The 17,360-nt window shown below is 42.5% G+C and overlaps 1 protein-coding gene across 2 annotated transcripts in view; it reads right to left on the reverse strand.

The window, feature by feature from the left end:
- Positions 1-17,360, reverse strand: part of PTPRG (protein tyrosine phosphatase receptor type G) — a 422,925-nt gene that overhangs the window by 30,134 nt on the left and 375,431 nt on the right. For both annotated transcript variants that reach the window (XM_050904924.1, XM_050904923.1), the window contains one exon: positions 10,545-10,636. In XM_050904924.1, coding sequence (XP_050760881.1) covers positions 10,545-10,636 — 92 coding nt within the window. The remainder of the gene's footprint in view (positions 1-10,544; positions 10,637-17,360) is intronic.

The following is a 17,360-nucleotide window of genomic DNA, read 5'->3' on the forward strand; positions in this document are numbered from 1 at the left end:
GGGTCTGCACCAGAGATCCATGGCAAAATATGGTTAGTTTTCTTTTTATCATCATCGCTGCATGGTGGCAGTATGTCTCCACCTTTATAGCCACTGCTAATTCACTTCTCTGTTGTTCACTATCCTTTATTGTTTCTCCTCCCTTTTTCCTCTTCTGCGTTTTCACTTCCGATTCCCTCCAAAAGCCATAACCTAATGCAGTTTCTTACCCTATTTGATAACATGGGCAACAACTAAACATTAAATAAATTAAATAGGAAATACTGTTGACATATGAGCTGAAGCTGCCCATAAGCTCAGGAAAACCATGTTGGAGCAAATGTAATTGTTTCATATTAGGAAGAGTAAAATCAGAACCACAAACGTTAGAAACTCAAAAAAATGCTTATGATTTCCAGCTTTCAAACTGCTGGGATAACATGGTCCTACTGACCGTGGAAGATCTGGCAGCTATTGCGCAGAAGCCAGGCGGAGGCCGCCCCTCGAGGGACAGGCGCAGCCCGGGGGGGACAGGCAGCCCGCTGGCTGCTGGGCAGGACAGGCAGCCCGCTGCTTCCTGGCTGCACGCACATCTTGCGCCCTGCTGACAGCCACGAGAAAGCAGCTGTACCTAAGTTATAGTCTGTTACACTAACCAATGAAACAGAAAAGCATTGAAGTAATTTGGGCCGGTATTTTTCTATTCGTGACCTCCAAATCCAAACTCCCATCCAGGAACACAAATTACTTTAGCTGGGGTATATGCATGCTTAGCCACGGGCAGCTTGTCAGACCTCCGGTAAAATACGTACTAATATACTCAGCACTCTTGAATGATACCTGCTCTGATGTTATCTGAAGATGGCTGTGACCCTCCCTAAGACAACCAACAGAGGTAGCTAGATGCACAGAATATGCTTTTCCTTGCACTATCGTCAGTCCAAAGGCTTTGATTAAGCCTTCTTTCCATCTTAAGACAAACAGACTTCAACGACTATAATTCTTTTAGTCGATTGAAGAGATTAACAGAATCCTATAATGGCTAATTAGGAGCTCTCATAGTTCTTCTGCGCATATTCCCTTTTGCACCATATACTTTTTCCCACCCAAAAGCTAGAGCGACATTTGATGTTGTCAGTATGATGCTTACATTTGCAAGACCTACACGTTATTTGAAGAGAAGAGGGAAATGTTTTATTAACACACCTTCACCTCTAACACCGCAGATATAATTACAGTTCTGTCTAGCTTGGGTTTAGCCATCTGTTTTATCAGTGTCAATAAAGTGATTCTGGATTTATGACACTACAAAATATGAGCTGAATGTGGCACCGTACTAACATACTAACCCTTTGTGTTATGCAGAGAAAGAAGTAATCTTAGATGGACAGGACCAAAAGTCTCCAGAACTTTAAAATAATTGTATATATATTTATTATTATTAATAATATAACTTATAATAATATTCTTTATAATCAGACACTACTGAAGCTGACAGGTGGGGGGTATGTTTAATCACTATGCTAGACATTTAACACTTTGGTGGAGTTCCCATCTTCACTTGCTGGTCTAAGACAAGCACCTGAGAGGAGTATCAAAACCACAAAACCGAAGGGGACCACAATGGAGCTTATTTCCTGCCACAAAGGGAGAATGCCAAGAAGAAAGTCAGGTTTGTTTAAAAAAACGATTATAGAGCAAAACCTTCACTTGCACCTCATTTTTTAAGAAATGGCAAATGACAATGCAGAATACTTAATACATTCCTTCAGAAGACAGCCACCTTCAAAAGAAGCCCAAAGTGTATAGAAGCAACAAAGTTTGAACAGGGTTACCTTTAAAGTTTGGATAATTAGTAATCCTACCAAGAAGGATTTTCCCCTATCTCCCACTTAATAAGCTGCCTTTGTAATGTTAAAGCAATAGGGGCCAATTTCAAAAGAAAAATGGGATATCGTATCAGAGATGGCATTTCCACATAATAAGACCTCAGATTCATTTTGATTCATTTATAGCCTGAGAGCTCACTGGATAGTTTAGTGGCATTGGATTGGAATAAATGGTTTTGGGTCAGGAATTAATCCAGAAGGTCAAAACCAAAGTGCTTCCTCATATTACCTTTGTCTAGTTTGGAGTTTGGTGTTTCTGAAGACCAGACGTTTGACACACATGAAGAAGTCTTGTTAAGAAAATTCTCCCACGTCTTTCATTCTGTTTGTAAAGGCTTTCTGTTTTTCAGCTATTGTCTTACCCAGTCTACTAAATCCAATATACTCCACGTATCTTATGCCCTACTTTTAATGTGAAAGCTTACTCCATTTGTTTGTTAGTCACTGCACTTCAGTCTCTCATTTGCAAAGCCACCTGGATTCATATGCCATAGCTGTCACGTGGCTTGGTCCATCTGCTCCAACAGCAGCCACTCACTGCACTGCTCAGCAACCCTGTGCCATCCCTTGCATCTCAGAAGCACCTCCATCAATTCTCAGCGTGCTCTTCACAGCTGGCTTCAGCCAAAGGACGAGGGGGTTCTCCCACTCCCTTCTCCCTGCCTGCGGGGCTGAGCAGTGAACTGAATCAGTCTGCTGATCTGGCTGATGAATATAAGAAAGGATTAATCGATTGGTGGGGAAGGGGAAGAAGGATTAGTTGTCAGTGGGGTAGATGGGTTGATCCTACTCATTACCATGAGGAACAGTAAAGTGACAGGGAAACTGCCCTTTCTGAAGGCAGCACAAACCTAACCTGGCTTATGACAATCATGAAACCAGTGACATTGTTAGTGACATCAATCCTGGAGAATCCACCCTCAATAGTGTATCCTCAGAGTTCTCATCTTCTGCAAAAAAGTTTTCCCGATTGGAAAGAAATATCTACCAGTAGGCTCATAGTAGGACTGGATTTGACCTCTTAACTCACTGAAAAATAACATATCTGACAAAAGACATCCCATATCCATAGCAAACAAGCACCTTTCTGTTCCCAGCAGCACTCAACCCTGGGATGTCGATTCATCTTCCACCCTCTTATTCTCCACTGCTGGAGAGAACATTGAATGCAATCCCAGGATTTTTTTAATATATTTATTTTATTGTTAACCACATTCAGTGGGGTTCATGAATTTTTATTTTTTTACAAAGAGGGATGGAAAAATTCTGCAAGCAGTTGGAATACCTAGCATCAATATTTAGGATACATATTACTTAAAACTGAGTCTAACAGCCATTCCATAAGCTACAATACGTGTCAGAGCGAAGGCTGCAGAGCTATAGCAAAAGCTTGCCTTCATATGCAGCACTGTAACCAAGTAACCATGTGGAGTGCAATTCCAACAGATTCATTTCCACAACCAGCAATGGGGCACTTGTAGCCCAGATTTAAATAGGATCTATGCAGCTGTACCACGCAATATGAAAGTGCACACAACACACAGTACTAAATGGGGATGTAAAGCCCAAATATGTCTGTATTTGGTCTGTCTCTAGAAAAGTGGCTGATTATAAAGAATGTTGCACGGATTAACAGCATACCCTTGGGTAAAATTCTGCCCCAGTAGAGGTTATTGAAAAACTCCTATCAACTCCACTAAGGTCAGGTGTTCACCTCTACAGAGAAGCTTGGCCAAAAATCTCTGAACCTACAGATTGAGTGTATACTCCGAAGTGCACACACTTACAGGGGTCAGAAACTTCACATGCAGCTCAAATTCTGGCACTGACTGAAGTTGAAATGTTTGAGCAGGCAACTCCACAGCCAGATCCTGCCCTAACTCACGCGAATACTGGACTCCATGAGTAATTCCACACGTAAAAATGGGTGGTGCCCAGCTTTCTTCAAACCATTTTAGATTTAATGCATTTGAATTATACACATTTATATAGTCAGAGCCTTTAATTCTGCAGTATATTGGCTTTCCTTGCTTAACTATTTAAAATAAGAACGCAACTGAAGCCATTGTGTTTCATTTGGAATAATTAATTTTTCTGACTGATCACATTGCTTGCCGTATAAAAAATGGTCAGAAATATAAGAACAGTTTTATTTGTATAACATGAGTGTCAATTAATTTATGATAAAACACAGTTATTAAAAAACCCTTAGTACTGAGAAGGTGTCTGCTTTCTGTGGAGATCATATCTGCATAAACATTAAAAAGGCAATACAGTAGGTTTCATTCCAGGAGATCAAACTACCTGCTGAAGCCCTTTAAGGCTGGCATCCTCCTGAAGTCACTGACCGCAGTAATTAAGAAAAACTATAAATTAAAATAAATTAAGATAAACAATAAATTACGAAGAGTTGATTATTGGGGACACTATGCCTCATTAATGCTCACATTTTTGTAATCATATATTTATCAAGTACTGTTTTTAATAAAAACGGCTTTCAAAGTGAAAAGGCACGGAAAACACTGTGAATACATTTGAAAGTCCTGGATAGGTGGGCATGTTAAAAGAAAAACACAGAAGTCCTTCCAGCAAGATAATTGCTATCTATTCGTTATAATCAAGTCAAACGAACACAAGGGCAGGTTTCTGATAAAGGGGAGACACATGAAAAAGCAGAATATGAAAAATCACCTGTGTAATATTGTAGCTACATTCATCTCTCTTGCTTCAAGATTTAATCTACTACAATGCTATTAGCCATGTGTCAGTCAGGAATATAAAGATGTTAATGATAAAATTTTATATGTGTCAAAATAAGAGCTCAGTTTAAATCTGCTTGTACAAATCTTAGATTAGGTTATCATTAATTATAAATGTAACACTTCTTCCCTTTAAGCAAAAAACCAATTTCACTCCAAGAGAATGAAATAATGTGAATTTTCCCTTAGCACAGACATTAAACATGATCTTATTTGGTATTGCCTGCTAAGGAACACAATTTTAATCTCACACATTTCCATCCTCAGGTCCCAGTCGTGCCATCAATTACATACTTGCCTTATATTTAAGCACATGGAGGTTCAAATCCAGGGCTCTGCAGCAGAGTGTGACAGCTCTCAGAAAAGGATCTATCCGCATTTCACATGGCTACCATGAAAACATGTTTTTGGGTGATTTAGCCAACTCCTGAAGCCTCCATTACAAGTACCATGATTAGATACCATACCATAAATTCTTCAGTATGCTGCAGGAGCAGCGGTTCGTAGCAGAGAAAGAGAAAGGTGGATGTTCCCTAAAATACCTTGATATTTTCTTGGCTTCAGAGGACGGCTGTGTTTGCAATATTGCATTCATGAATTTAATTGAAGTTGAAGATAGGTACAATTCACAATATGGTGCTGGAACATAAATCCGCAGGGAGCAGAAAGCAGAAATAAAGTCTTAAACAGCTGAAGAGCACTACCTCTGTGCTCAGTGAAGAGCTTCATGCCCTTGAGAAGTAAGCCCTCAGCTGCAGTTAGCACTTTTTCTTGTACCTTGCCAGTCTCTAGCACAGAGGATCACTGTGCTCAGTACACTCTCACTGTAGTGGCCACAGACGTGTCCTGGTGCTCTGCTCTTTAGCTCTTGCGATGCAACTTGAGACAGCTAAATCTTAGCAGAAAACAGTAAGATACCAAGCCTCTGTTGGGAACCTGCAGTTTCCTTGTCAAATGAGACACCTCTTGGTACAGTCCTTTGATAGAAATAGTTTGTTACAGGGTGGATGCTACCAGGAGATACCAGAAGTGCAGGAACTGAGCTTATAAAAACCACATCAAGTCTAACCACTGATGTTCGCCAGGAAAGGTTGAAAGCAACCATGGTTTTTGAAGGAATAAGGAAGAAGGTTTCAAAATTCTGCAGAGATTTAACAGAAGCTAAGAATTAAGAAGATGGACTCTTGATGGGACTCCTTCTTGTAACCATGAGAAGACAGAGGGAAATGAAGGAGGGTCATGGCTGCACTGGCCTTCACACCCTCGCGTGACTGCACGAGGTTGTCAAGACACCTTTTCACTGCAACGTACTTGGCTACTCCACCATTTCCTGGGCTCATGTACCCACACTGAGTCATTCTTGAAGAAGCATGAGAGCATTTCTCCATCAGATTCTGCCACTGGTTATTTTAAATACAGTACTCATAAACTCCAGTACTAGTTAAAAAATTAATTTACTGCCCTTTACACCTAAAACTGCATGCACCTTGATCCAAGCACTGGGAAGTGCTCCTGAGCAGTCTAGACACAGCTGAAATGACTGGCATCACATCTGAGACATTTTACTTACACTAAAAATGGTGAAAGACATCTGGAATAATATGCTAAATGAATCAGCTGCATTGGCCAGCCATTGTGGTCTTTATGAGCCGTGTTTCCCTGGACTGTGGTCAAGACTATGCAGAGTTTTGAGTTTTGCCATAGGGTCAAGCCTCAACTATCTCTGTACTGATCTCACAAGAAGTCCTGCTGACATGAGTGCCACAGCGTCCGTTGTGCCCATGGGCTGGGCAGGGAACCAGTAAAGCCCCAGCAAGCTCCAGAACAATGCACCACTCAAGAGCAGGAAAGCTCTGAAACAAAGGATAGGAGGAGGAAGTTAGAAGTGGAATTTGTGCTAGTTCCACTACTTGATAACATCTAAGTTGCACAGAGGTGGCCTTCTGCACTGCTGTCGTGGAGCAGGTTTTGCAATGATAAAAAAGGAAAACTGATAAGGGATGCATTTTGTTTTGCAGTGCTGCAAAACATACAGGTCTGCAGCTATGATGCTGCTGTTATTCTTACTTATCCAACTCTACCGAAAAGGATCAAGTTCAGAAACATTTTAACCAGATACTGACCCAGCTATGGAAAAAAAACCCCAACAAACAGGAACAGGAGCTGGTTTGCTGAGAAAGAGATCTTGCCAAGACCAAATGTTATAGTGAAGAGATGCAGGCAAAGATGATATGGACGTGGCCAAAATTAACTGAGTGTGGAGGCAAAGAGAGAAGATATGGCAAAATAATTTTGTTGGGCTGAATGGCAGAGGAGTTTCAGAAATCTGCTGTTGATTACAGATGCATTACTGTCAGGTGCAAGGCTTATGTGAGTTTAGATTTTTACCTCAGTTGTAATATCCAGTGGGTGACTGAGTTAATGATATCTCCTTTGTCCTGTGTTTCTCTAGATCAAGCAGTGCAGATAATTATGAATAATGATAATGATTTGGGTCTCAGAGCAAATTTGCACTGATAAGCACACGCCTATGGGTGATGTGGCTTCAGGCATAATAATTAAGCACGCATGCCATGGGAAGTGAAATAGAAAATGGGTAAAATCATTCCTTTACAAGAAGATTTTTTAGATTTTGGACCTAAAAAGTTGTACTGTATTGCCTATTGCATATAGCTGGCAGATTGATTTTAGAGTTCATAGACCTGAGAAAACAGAGGGTTTGCCTAAACAAGAGCAGAATTTGGCGCAGAAATAAACACAAAAGCTACCTCCGAGCATGCCGACAACATCACGGAGCGGAGCGGTGGCATGCAGAGACACCAGCGCCACTTCTGAAACCTCTCAAGCTGTGTCAGGACGTCACTGCGCCTGGCTCCCAGACACCTGGCAGAGCCACCCCACACCTGGGCCAGGACCAGCCACCCCAAACCCGCTCAGCCTCCTCTGACCGGCAGCTCACTGCATGCTGTAGATGGGCCTTGGCAAATCTACTAAACAACTTTAGACACACTGCTCTAAATTGCCATCAGCGTGGCTGCTTGCTCATAATTGAGAGTAGAAGTTGGTCCATTGAATCGTAGGAGGTAGATGCATGGTCCCACGGGGGTCCATTCAAATTTCTTTTGTAAGGATAGGGCTTCACAACCTAACAAGGTTACTTCAAAAAACTTGCTTTTGTGAAAACGCCACTTATATTTTGCTTCTAGGATCGACATGGCAAGTAAGACTTTCTCACACCCTCTGGCAGCTTCCAGAAGAAAAGTTCAGAGACTTATCATTTCATCAGTTGCAATCAGTTCAAAGAAGAATTTTGTCATTTAACATTTTTAAGGCATTTCAGTGGGCTGCCTATGTGGGAGCTGCAGCTGACGTCAGAGAAGACTGTCATTTAGAAATAGGTATATGGGGGAAAACAGGCCTCTTCTACATCTCCAAACAAGGAAAATGTTTAGGAGAGCTTCAAGATCTTTCCAGGCAGTATCTCCCATCTTTGGAAAAAGCCAACATAGCTGGAGTTTCTCTCTACTAACTTTGAGCCTCATTACAGACTCCCTGTACAGGTAATAGTTAATACACACAGAGAAAGGCACTTCCAGAGGGTGATTTGGCTTTTGGTGGCCTGAATAGCTTTACTGTCAGTGCCAAGATCATCAAGTTCATCAGTTCATTCTCTCTTAAGACCTTCCGGGCGTGATTTGGCTTCAGATTAAGGCATGTCCATTTGGATGTCTGTAAGTAGGTGTCTAAATGTCCATTATATCCACAAAAACCTTGTCATTAGATTGGGAATTCGAGGGCTGGATTCACCTTTGCATCCAGCTAGACTAAACGTCTGTCTCAGGCCCAGTTCTTCATGTGCCTTAGAGCTCATCAGCAGTCCTTGCAGATTTTTAACTACAAAGCTCCTCGAGGTGTCTTGCAGCACTTGCTCAGCAGGTGCTTTAATCTGCAGTGCCCATTATCAGGGGTCAGCAGCTCTTTCTTAGCCTTACCAAGCCTGAGCAGACCACAGTGTGCGCTGCAGTGATGGTAGCATCATGTCAGTCCCAAAGATGCTGTGGTTCAACAGCTTGGCTTGCTCTAGTCATAGGAAGATGTCCCCAAAAGACAATGTTCTTCTGTTCTCAGTCACTTGTTATTACAGGCTAGAACAGCTGCTGGAGAAGCATTGGTGCATGTGCTGGCCTTACAGTACCTGCCACCTGCACAGTTTTAATGGAACTTCTTCAGCCTATATTACAACTTATATGAATGCCAGCCAGTCTTTAATGGACTGACCATCAAAACACCCCTGTGAAACAGGGAAGAACCACCATCTCAACAACACAGACCGCAGCATGAAAAGATGGAGCTTTCTGCTAGTTCCTTTATCTAAGAAAAATTTGTCTCAATTACAGTAAAAAACCCTATACGTTGGCCAAAGAGACTTCTCTCTGAGGGGAGAATTTCTCTCCTCCCACTGCCTTGTGCTCATAATCCCCTGAGTTTTGACACTGCTCTCTGCACAGAGTCCAGGTTAGCCCACCCTCCCCTTCCTCATAAGCTCTAAGGAGGTATCACACGAGAGCAGGCGTGGTGGGACCATTCAACCGACTGCCAAAGGCAGCCCCAACAGGGAAGTGCTCCTCCTGGTTTCAGAGTAGGAAGAATGGAGTTCTCCAACTATCTAGGTTCTTTTGTGAAAACTCATTGCAGGTGGTCTAAGACTAAAACCTCCCGTCTCCTGTTACCCTAAAGGAGAAGGAGAAGAAGGGTGGCTCCTTGCTAAGGAAGTGAGGTGGCCAGGACATACATCTTAGTCTGCCACAGAAAGGAGAGGAGATGATAGCATGTTTTCTTTTATTTTCAGTGGCACAGCATCAAACTGCAAGCCAAACTGCCTAATGTTTTCTGTAGGAATGTAATAGCTAACCTTTCATATTAGTTCCCATGGGTACTTTGAAAGACTCTACAAAGGAGTCACACATGTCTACTGAATAAAATCAAGGAAAACTTAACTGGATTCTTTCACTTTTCTAGGACGCACGTTTCTTCAGTGTCTCAGAGATGATTTTGAATGTTTTTTGGTAAAATGAATCTAATTAGCTGCAGATTGAATCCTAGACCAACGACACAAATTACAGAATACGACAAGGAAACTTAAAACCCCTTGAAGCAACAAGTACAAGCATTTGACAGACTGAGGTCAATACAACATTTTGGGTATCTTAATTCTGCCTGTGAAACTTCGCAACATCAAACAAGGCAGCGGCTGCAAAGGCCACTGTAACACCAAGCTGCTCTCTGTCATCACGGCTTAAAGGGAGCTAGATCCTGCACTTAATAATTCCCAGGGGAAATGCCTCATGAAGAGAGAATAGTGCTAAACTCTGCTTCCAGCTTCACTCGCAGTATAGCTGAGAGGAGAATTTGACCTTTGGTAACTTGATTAACATCAAATTAACAGATGGCTTTGGACTTTACTTGAGATTGTTTGCTTATCCCTGTGTCTTGCTTTCCTCCCTGAGACCCAGCAGACACCACCTCTGCACATGCTGAAAGTGAGGGGCAAGTCCCCCGGTCTCGAGAGAGCAGTGGAGCTGCACGTCCCTCGTCCACAACCTGCCCTGATGGAGCAGCTGGTTTCACCCTGGGTGCAATGCCTTCGTGTTTTTAAGAAGCGTTGCTCATGTTTTTGACATTTTACAAAGGTTATTCTGAAATTTCTATTAAAACAATGTGGGTGAGGTGCCTATGGAAAAATACAGCATTGGCACTCAGAGCTCCATTGCAAAGCACCTTACATTAAATGAAGCAGCACTGATACAACAAATTTCTACCCAAACCCCAGGATTTATCACAAGCATAACCTTCTCTTCTTTGTGTAATTAAAACAGACTCCAAATAGCACAAACACAGGAGATGAAACCCGTCTTACCTGGAATAGGTATAATGGGAATACTTTCATTGGGGACCACACGGGGGGAACTGCTGTCCTCCACATAGAAATGGGCAGTCTGAAAACACTTTCTGTTAAAGGCAAAAGAAAAAAAATAGATTCAGGGTGTGAAAAAATGCCCTCTGAAAAAATAGCCAAAAACTTTTGCACATATTCTGCTTCTCCATTTCTGTTCCATTTCTGCTCCGTACTTTCAGATGTTATAGTTTTAAAACATCGATACGTGAAAACATATGTGCATTTTCTACAATTACAATCCTAATTCCGGATTCTGCTGTGCTCTAATTCATTGACATCTGATATCCACCCATCATAAATGCCTCTGTATATTATTGCTAAGTACTATTGAATATGAAATTATACTCACAAAAGTTAGTGGTTGCAAAACAGGTTTCAAACACATCATTCAGAAAGAAACTCTGCACACAAGAAACATATTCAGCATACAGTTCAAGCCAAAATCCACCTAAGACACTAGCATTTCCAGGGAAAATACACTTACTGTAAAAGTTTCTGCTGTGTTACAGCTGATAGACAGCAATACAGCATCTGTAACTGCTGCATGTCATGATGTTCTGCTATGAAAGTTATCCTTCAAACATTACAGTTTTTATTTGTTTTTTAACACTAAAGCCATATAACCCTCATCCCGTCCTCCTCCTGCAAACTTGTATTACATATACTGCTAAAGAAAAATGCAATAGACGCTTAGCTTGGGCCCCAGGACTCATCTCTGAAAAGGCCTTTAAAGAATAGGAGAACTTAAATCCACCTGACTCTTTTTTACCTGTATTTAATGCAAAGCAGAGAGCACAAGCTGGTCATCACAGAAAAGGTACTGAGCAGAATAACATCAAGAGATCCGAGGAGACTCTGCATGGTGATGTTAACTGAGGCAGGGTTTTCCAACACCAGCGTCACTGCTCATTGCTGACTTAATGAGCTGCTTGAGGCTGGAACTGAATATTTAATGAGTCTTGCTTGGTGTGAGCAGCTATTGTGGCAGGAGAAGGGTCTGCTCTCATCTGTCGGGGCGCTTAACAATAGCTTCCCATTGCAGAAAGATCCCCCTCATTGCAGCCCTTAAAGAACTTGCTCCTCAACACCTGGGCAAAGTTTGCAGGCGGCCTTGTGAGCTGTGCCTTTTGTCAAGTTGCCGGTTCCCGTGCTGAAACATATTTGCACGTAGCGGCTTATAAGTTTCTGCCTTGCAGTCTGCTTCTCTGTAATTCGGGCATTGTGCTCTCCAAAGAGAGCCCACTCTGCAGAGCCAGCTTTGCTGACTTTGTCAAAGTAATTTGTGCTCCCTTTGTTTTCAACATCCATACATGCCAGAGAGTAAAAAAGTCACTGAAAATCAAACCACGCTCTTAGGCAAAACGAGAACCTAAAATAATCATGGGTGCTTGCTTTCTATGCATTTGTACTTTCTACTGCACAGTCACCGTGCTTTATAATGCAAGCACATGCTATGGCAGCACAAGTACAACTTAAGACAATATAGAAGCAGGAGAAAGCGGATTTCACAGCATGGAGTAATTGTCTCATAGCAGCTTTCTATTTTCAGGCACGATGTCTTGCATTGTGCTGAAGTTATTTATTTAGTGAGTATGCTTTTGTTAAGAAACACCATAAGGTGAATTCACACACGAGGATGCAAGATGTGCAATAGTCTCACAGCATTTAAAAACATCGGTTGAACTCCCCCCACCCTACTTGCTCCCTATTCTCATTTTTTTTGGCAGCCTTTATTTTGGACAATGCACACCCTGGGGGCACGCAGCAGAATAAATCAGTCACATATAAAGACGAAACTATGAATATGAAACAGGCAAAATGTTCCTGATTTTGATGTATTTGGGGCTCTTTCCCTTGAGTCAATACTACAAAAATCCTTGAACGGCTTCTCCTGGTAATGAAGGCCTTAAGAAGGTGTTTGATAAAAAGACAGACCTTTACGCAGGGATTTACAGGATTTTTTTAAGCTGATGATACTTAAGAAAAGCAATTATTTTTTGTTAATTTGTTATTTTATACTCTGAGAGGCTCTGATAGGCTGGCATTATGGTTTTTCATGCAGCCATAACATAGTTTTTCTTAATAGCCTCAAAACATGTAATTATGTTGGATAATCACATTGTGCGATATTGTAAGGCCCACGATGGTGATAGCTGAATACCCAGTCCAGCATATCTCTGCTGAGCACAATGTTGGAATAACAATGTATTAAATGAATATTTCACATAGTAAAGTTTACTGCAATCATTAATGTCATTAACAATTCTGTATTTTATTCCTGGAAGACTTCTGTAGCTGTTCTGAAAAGGCAGTCACCATGGAATTTGACTAAAGGTTTTCTCAAGTCACAAACATCACACTAAAATACACTCTTGTCTTACGTGTATACATACATAACACAGCATGTTCGTTACTTTACAATACTGGATACTGGCACGTTGGGTGAAGACATGCCTCTCAAACTCATTTTTTTTTCACTTGCTCATAATTTCTGTAAATATTCCAGGTTTAGCCTCTACAGCTGAGCTCGCTGGGCACAGGCCATTGCATCCCTGTCCTGGTGACTCCCTCCATGTCTCAGGGGCTCCCGGTGACAGCAGAAGGCAGCACTGATGGGACTATGCAGGCTCAAACTTGAGAGCAGGAAAAGTGGATCGATCTTTAAAAGACCTTTTACGATGGGTTCCATAAACTCGCTGGATGAATTTTCCAGCAAGTTCTGCTTACTGAGTCTGTTTCCTACTCTTGCATCTCTCCTCTGTGCAGCTCCAGAAAGGAGCATGCATCTTGGGGTGCCAGGCAGATGCCTCCAGGCCCCCAGTTTGGATAATGTCCATTTTTCAGCCTGGGACTGACTGAGTGAGGAAACGCCTGGGCCCAAGAAGAGCCTTGTGCAAACTCATGTCTAGTTTCTAGTAATAAATACTGATAGCTGGGATCAAGGCTACCGAGAGGCATTTCAGACAATTTAGTATCTGCCTTCTCCCCCAGTTTAGGATGCTCCTTTCTATCCCTTGGCATTTCCCCTACCCATTACCTTTCCCTCAGTATACAAACCTTAAGCAGCAGCAGTTGCTAAGGCTACAAGAGGCTGCAGTAAATCTGTGTGCGTATATGGGGAGGGCTGGATAAAGGAAAAGGATGAGAGCAGAAAATTGCTTGTTTCGAGTCACTGGAGAAGCAGCCATGGAGAGAGGTGGGAGTGGATGCAGGGCTAGACAAGGTGCAAGTCTACAGCTGTTTTCACATGAGCACTTCAGCCTGTAACTTTTAACCCCAGTGTGTATACATGTGCAGGTGTTTGCACCTGCGTGCCCATTTGGTCAGGAAACCAACACCATCAGCAGAAAAAAATAACGGATTTTTTTTCTGATAGAAGCAGTCCTTAGTGAATGAGCAATTGGGATTTGTCAATGGCAGAAATTATTATTAAAATCTTAACAACTGAAACACTAATTTTAGAATAATTCTTGCATTTCTGCAGCACTGGTCGAGGAAAAGCAAGTCACAGCCTTGATTTCACTTCCAGAAGATTTCGGAGAGCCCACATCTTTTCTGCAAAATACCAGAGTCTGTTGTCTCTGAAATACGCCTGTGTGCAATGAAGCACACCGTTTTCTCTAGCCTCATATGTTTTTTTGGCTCCCTTTCCCTGGGGTACAATAACTGTGTGAGATTGTGGTGATCAGACACACAGTTGTCACATATGGAACAAAATGCAGAAAGTAAAACACTGCGAGATTAGCATCTCCCCGGAGAAGGAGCAGAGGCAGGGTCTGGAATGCAAAGACAACGCGAGGGAGAGCATTCCCCTGTCCAGAATCTTTTTGCAGATATACTGGTGGTGAGTTATTAAAGCAAACTAACAGGATGCAAAGTCCAGAGCAGCGGCACCTTATTATCAAGCTGAAAGCATAAAAATATGCCAAGAGATGGTCCTGATTAGCTGGGTTAAATGCTTGTTCCACCTCTGCTGAGCAAAATACCAGATTAGCTTCTGTAAAAGAAGAGATGTCTGGTGAGATTTTGACACTCAAAACAGGCTTCCTGGGTTATTAGTTAATAAACCTCAAGCAGCTTCTCCTTTACACTCATCTAAAAGCAAGAGGGAGAACCAGATCACATAATGGCCTGAAAGCATGGATGCATTTTATTTTCGCGTAGAAGATACCGCCTTAGTGTTTAGTTAACACTGCCTCCAATACAAACACAGAGCACACACTGCAGTCGATGGGAGTGCTGGGAATAGCTCTGAGGGCAGTGTTTGGCCTTTACTCCTCTGTACTCCGTCTAGCGTGGGTAGCATCCCCTGATCTGTGATGACAGGCGCGGGATCTGCGCTGCTCCGGAGCAGCTAAAACAGGGAGAGAAGAAGCAAGGGATTATTGTGGAGGGGCAAGTGATTGCCTCCGCAGCGGCTGGCTGAAACCACCAGGACAGTGGCTGAACACAGGAAAAATCAAAGGGGAATGCTTCACTTTCTGGGGACACCCAAGAGCCGTGTCCTGCCTCACACACAGAAGCGACTGGCACATTCATTGCTCCCTTGTTCACTAGGGATCTACTCCTTCTTCCAGGCGTTTCTGTTGGCTGGAGCAGCATGTATTCCCTCTCCAAGGCTAGCCAGATTTATACTACTTTATTTCTGTAATAGCATCTAGGAGCTCTAGGCTCCTGGTTTCTTGCAACTACTCTCTTCTTGGGTCATTACCTCCTAAAGCATGACCAATTCGGGGGCAGATGGCTTGAAAGGGTCCTGGCGGCCTATTCACTACTGTCAGAGCAGGGCAAACCTTGTCCTCTGGGTACCCTTCCTCCAGAAACAGCCTCCCACAGACAGGAGCTCTGCAGAATGTACATTTATTAACGAAGAGGCCAATAGTCCCTGCAGCCACCCTGCTTTCACACGCAGTCCCTAGCTGGTGGGCAGAACAGGCAAGATCGAACAGGAGTCAAACCAGGATCTGTAACAGACCTCTAAACCAGGCTGCACAGGACATGGCTTAGTCTTTATCAAATGCAACCTGGATACAGGCATTCATTCACCATGCTCCTCCATCACGGGGGGTGTGGTGGGGGTGTGGTGGTGTTTGCAAATAACTCCCAAACAAGGATCTAAAGACAGGAAACGATTCCTTTCACTACCTCTGCACATTCATTCTCCCTTTCAGTAGAAGAAAAGATGCTTCAGATTCTCGTTGAACTGTTTTGCACGTTTTCCAGGAGACGCGATTAAGATTGGTTTCTGCTGGCACCAAAAACAGAGTATGTATGCAGTCAAGTGTACTAGTAACACATGGCTCTGCACTTTAAACTAGCTTCACTATTCCTTGGCAAGCATTTGTCACTGTCAGAATTGGCAATGACTCCTCAGAAAAGAGCCGCAGACTACGGAACAACAGAAGTGCTGCAAATCACGACCATGTCACCAGCAGAGCAGCGGATGGGAGCCTGGACAACAGCTGTCTGCAGTCTGCACTGCTCTAGCTGGGGTCATCAGTCATGGATTTTTATGAGCAATAAAACTGACTCAAGCGTTAAGAAGAAAAAGAGAAGAGAAAACCACACGAAAAAAGCCGATCTTATGAATATGAATAAGTGACCAGCATGGAGCAGTGATATTACGTTCATTGTATCAGAGGGGCATCTGCATTTACTCTTTTTTGGCCAGAAAATGGCTTATATTGCCCCAATTTTCTACAATGATTTTCCTTCCCAGGTCTTATCGCTTAATGATCAGAATTCAAAAGCCAAGTTATAAAAGAACCTATGCTACGCTGGAGCAGTAAGGCAGTTAAGGCTGACTGAACTTGAGCTATGGGAGGATATACAAAGCAGGAATGCATAAAAACCAAGAGAATAATGGAAAGCTGAAAAAGGAGGAAAATTTCCCTACAATAATGCTGATTCTCCTGCATATCCCTCCCGAAGACAATTTGCCTTCTCCCCACAAAGCAATTTCTGCCTGTAATCTTCTTGAGCAGTGTTAAGCATCACAAAGATACGATAACTGGAGAGGTCTAGATGGTACATGGATAGGTTTCAGAAGTTCACAGCGTGCCAAGTCCTTGGCATCCTTTCCTAGACAGAACGGTGAAAAGCAGACTGTCCTTTTCAGGGGACTTCCTCTGGGCAAGGAGAAACGCTTTTTCACATTAGTGAGTTGTTGCGCACCCACACAGTCCCGCAAAAGCTAAAAGGATCCAAATGCTAATCACCAGTCCGACCACACATACTTACAACCACACATTCTGCAGTATCATAGAGAAGTAAAGACAGGAAAAAGGCTGGGAAAAGGCAGATGGAAAAAAAAGAAGGTGGACAAAACTTTGAGACGGTATTTGTGATGAAGAACACAACACTAGTAAAACTGTCCATCTGAAAAACTAATCTGCAAACAAGACTAGGGATTTCTGATACAGAAAGACAGCTAATTTAATATTTATGGCCTAAATTTGCCAGCTGACTACACAGCTCTCCACAAAATTAAAAATCCTCTTCTCCCAGTCCTCTGAGATCCTATCCTGCACCAGAGACTGGACACCCATTTACATCACATACGGTATTGAACTCAGACATTATACAGGAAATAATAATTTTTAGAAGGGTATTCAAATAATTAAACAGTTAAGAAATGACAACACACCCCAAGATGAGCTGCTTTCAAGTCCTCCCCCCTTCATCAGCTGTGCAACCAGAAAGTGCCCAGGTGGCCAGCGCAGAAATGCACTTTGAAAGCTCTTTAACTGCAAATTGTAAGTGGATAAATCTTAGTTA

Source organism: Gymnogyps californianus, chromosome 13 (assembly GCF_018139145.2).
Source record: "Gymnogyps californianus isolate 813 chromosome 13, ASM1813914v2, whole genome shotgun sequence".
In the NCBI taxonomy this organism is placed as follows: Eukaryota; Metazoa; Chordata; class Aves; order Accipitriformes; family Cathartidae; genus Gymnogyps; species Gymnogyps californianus.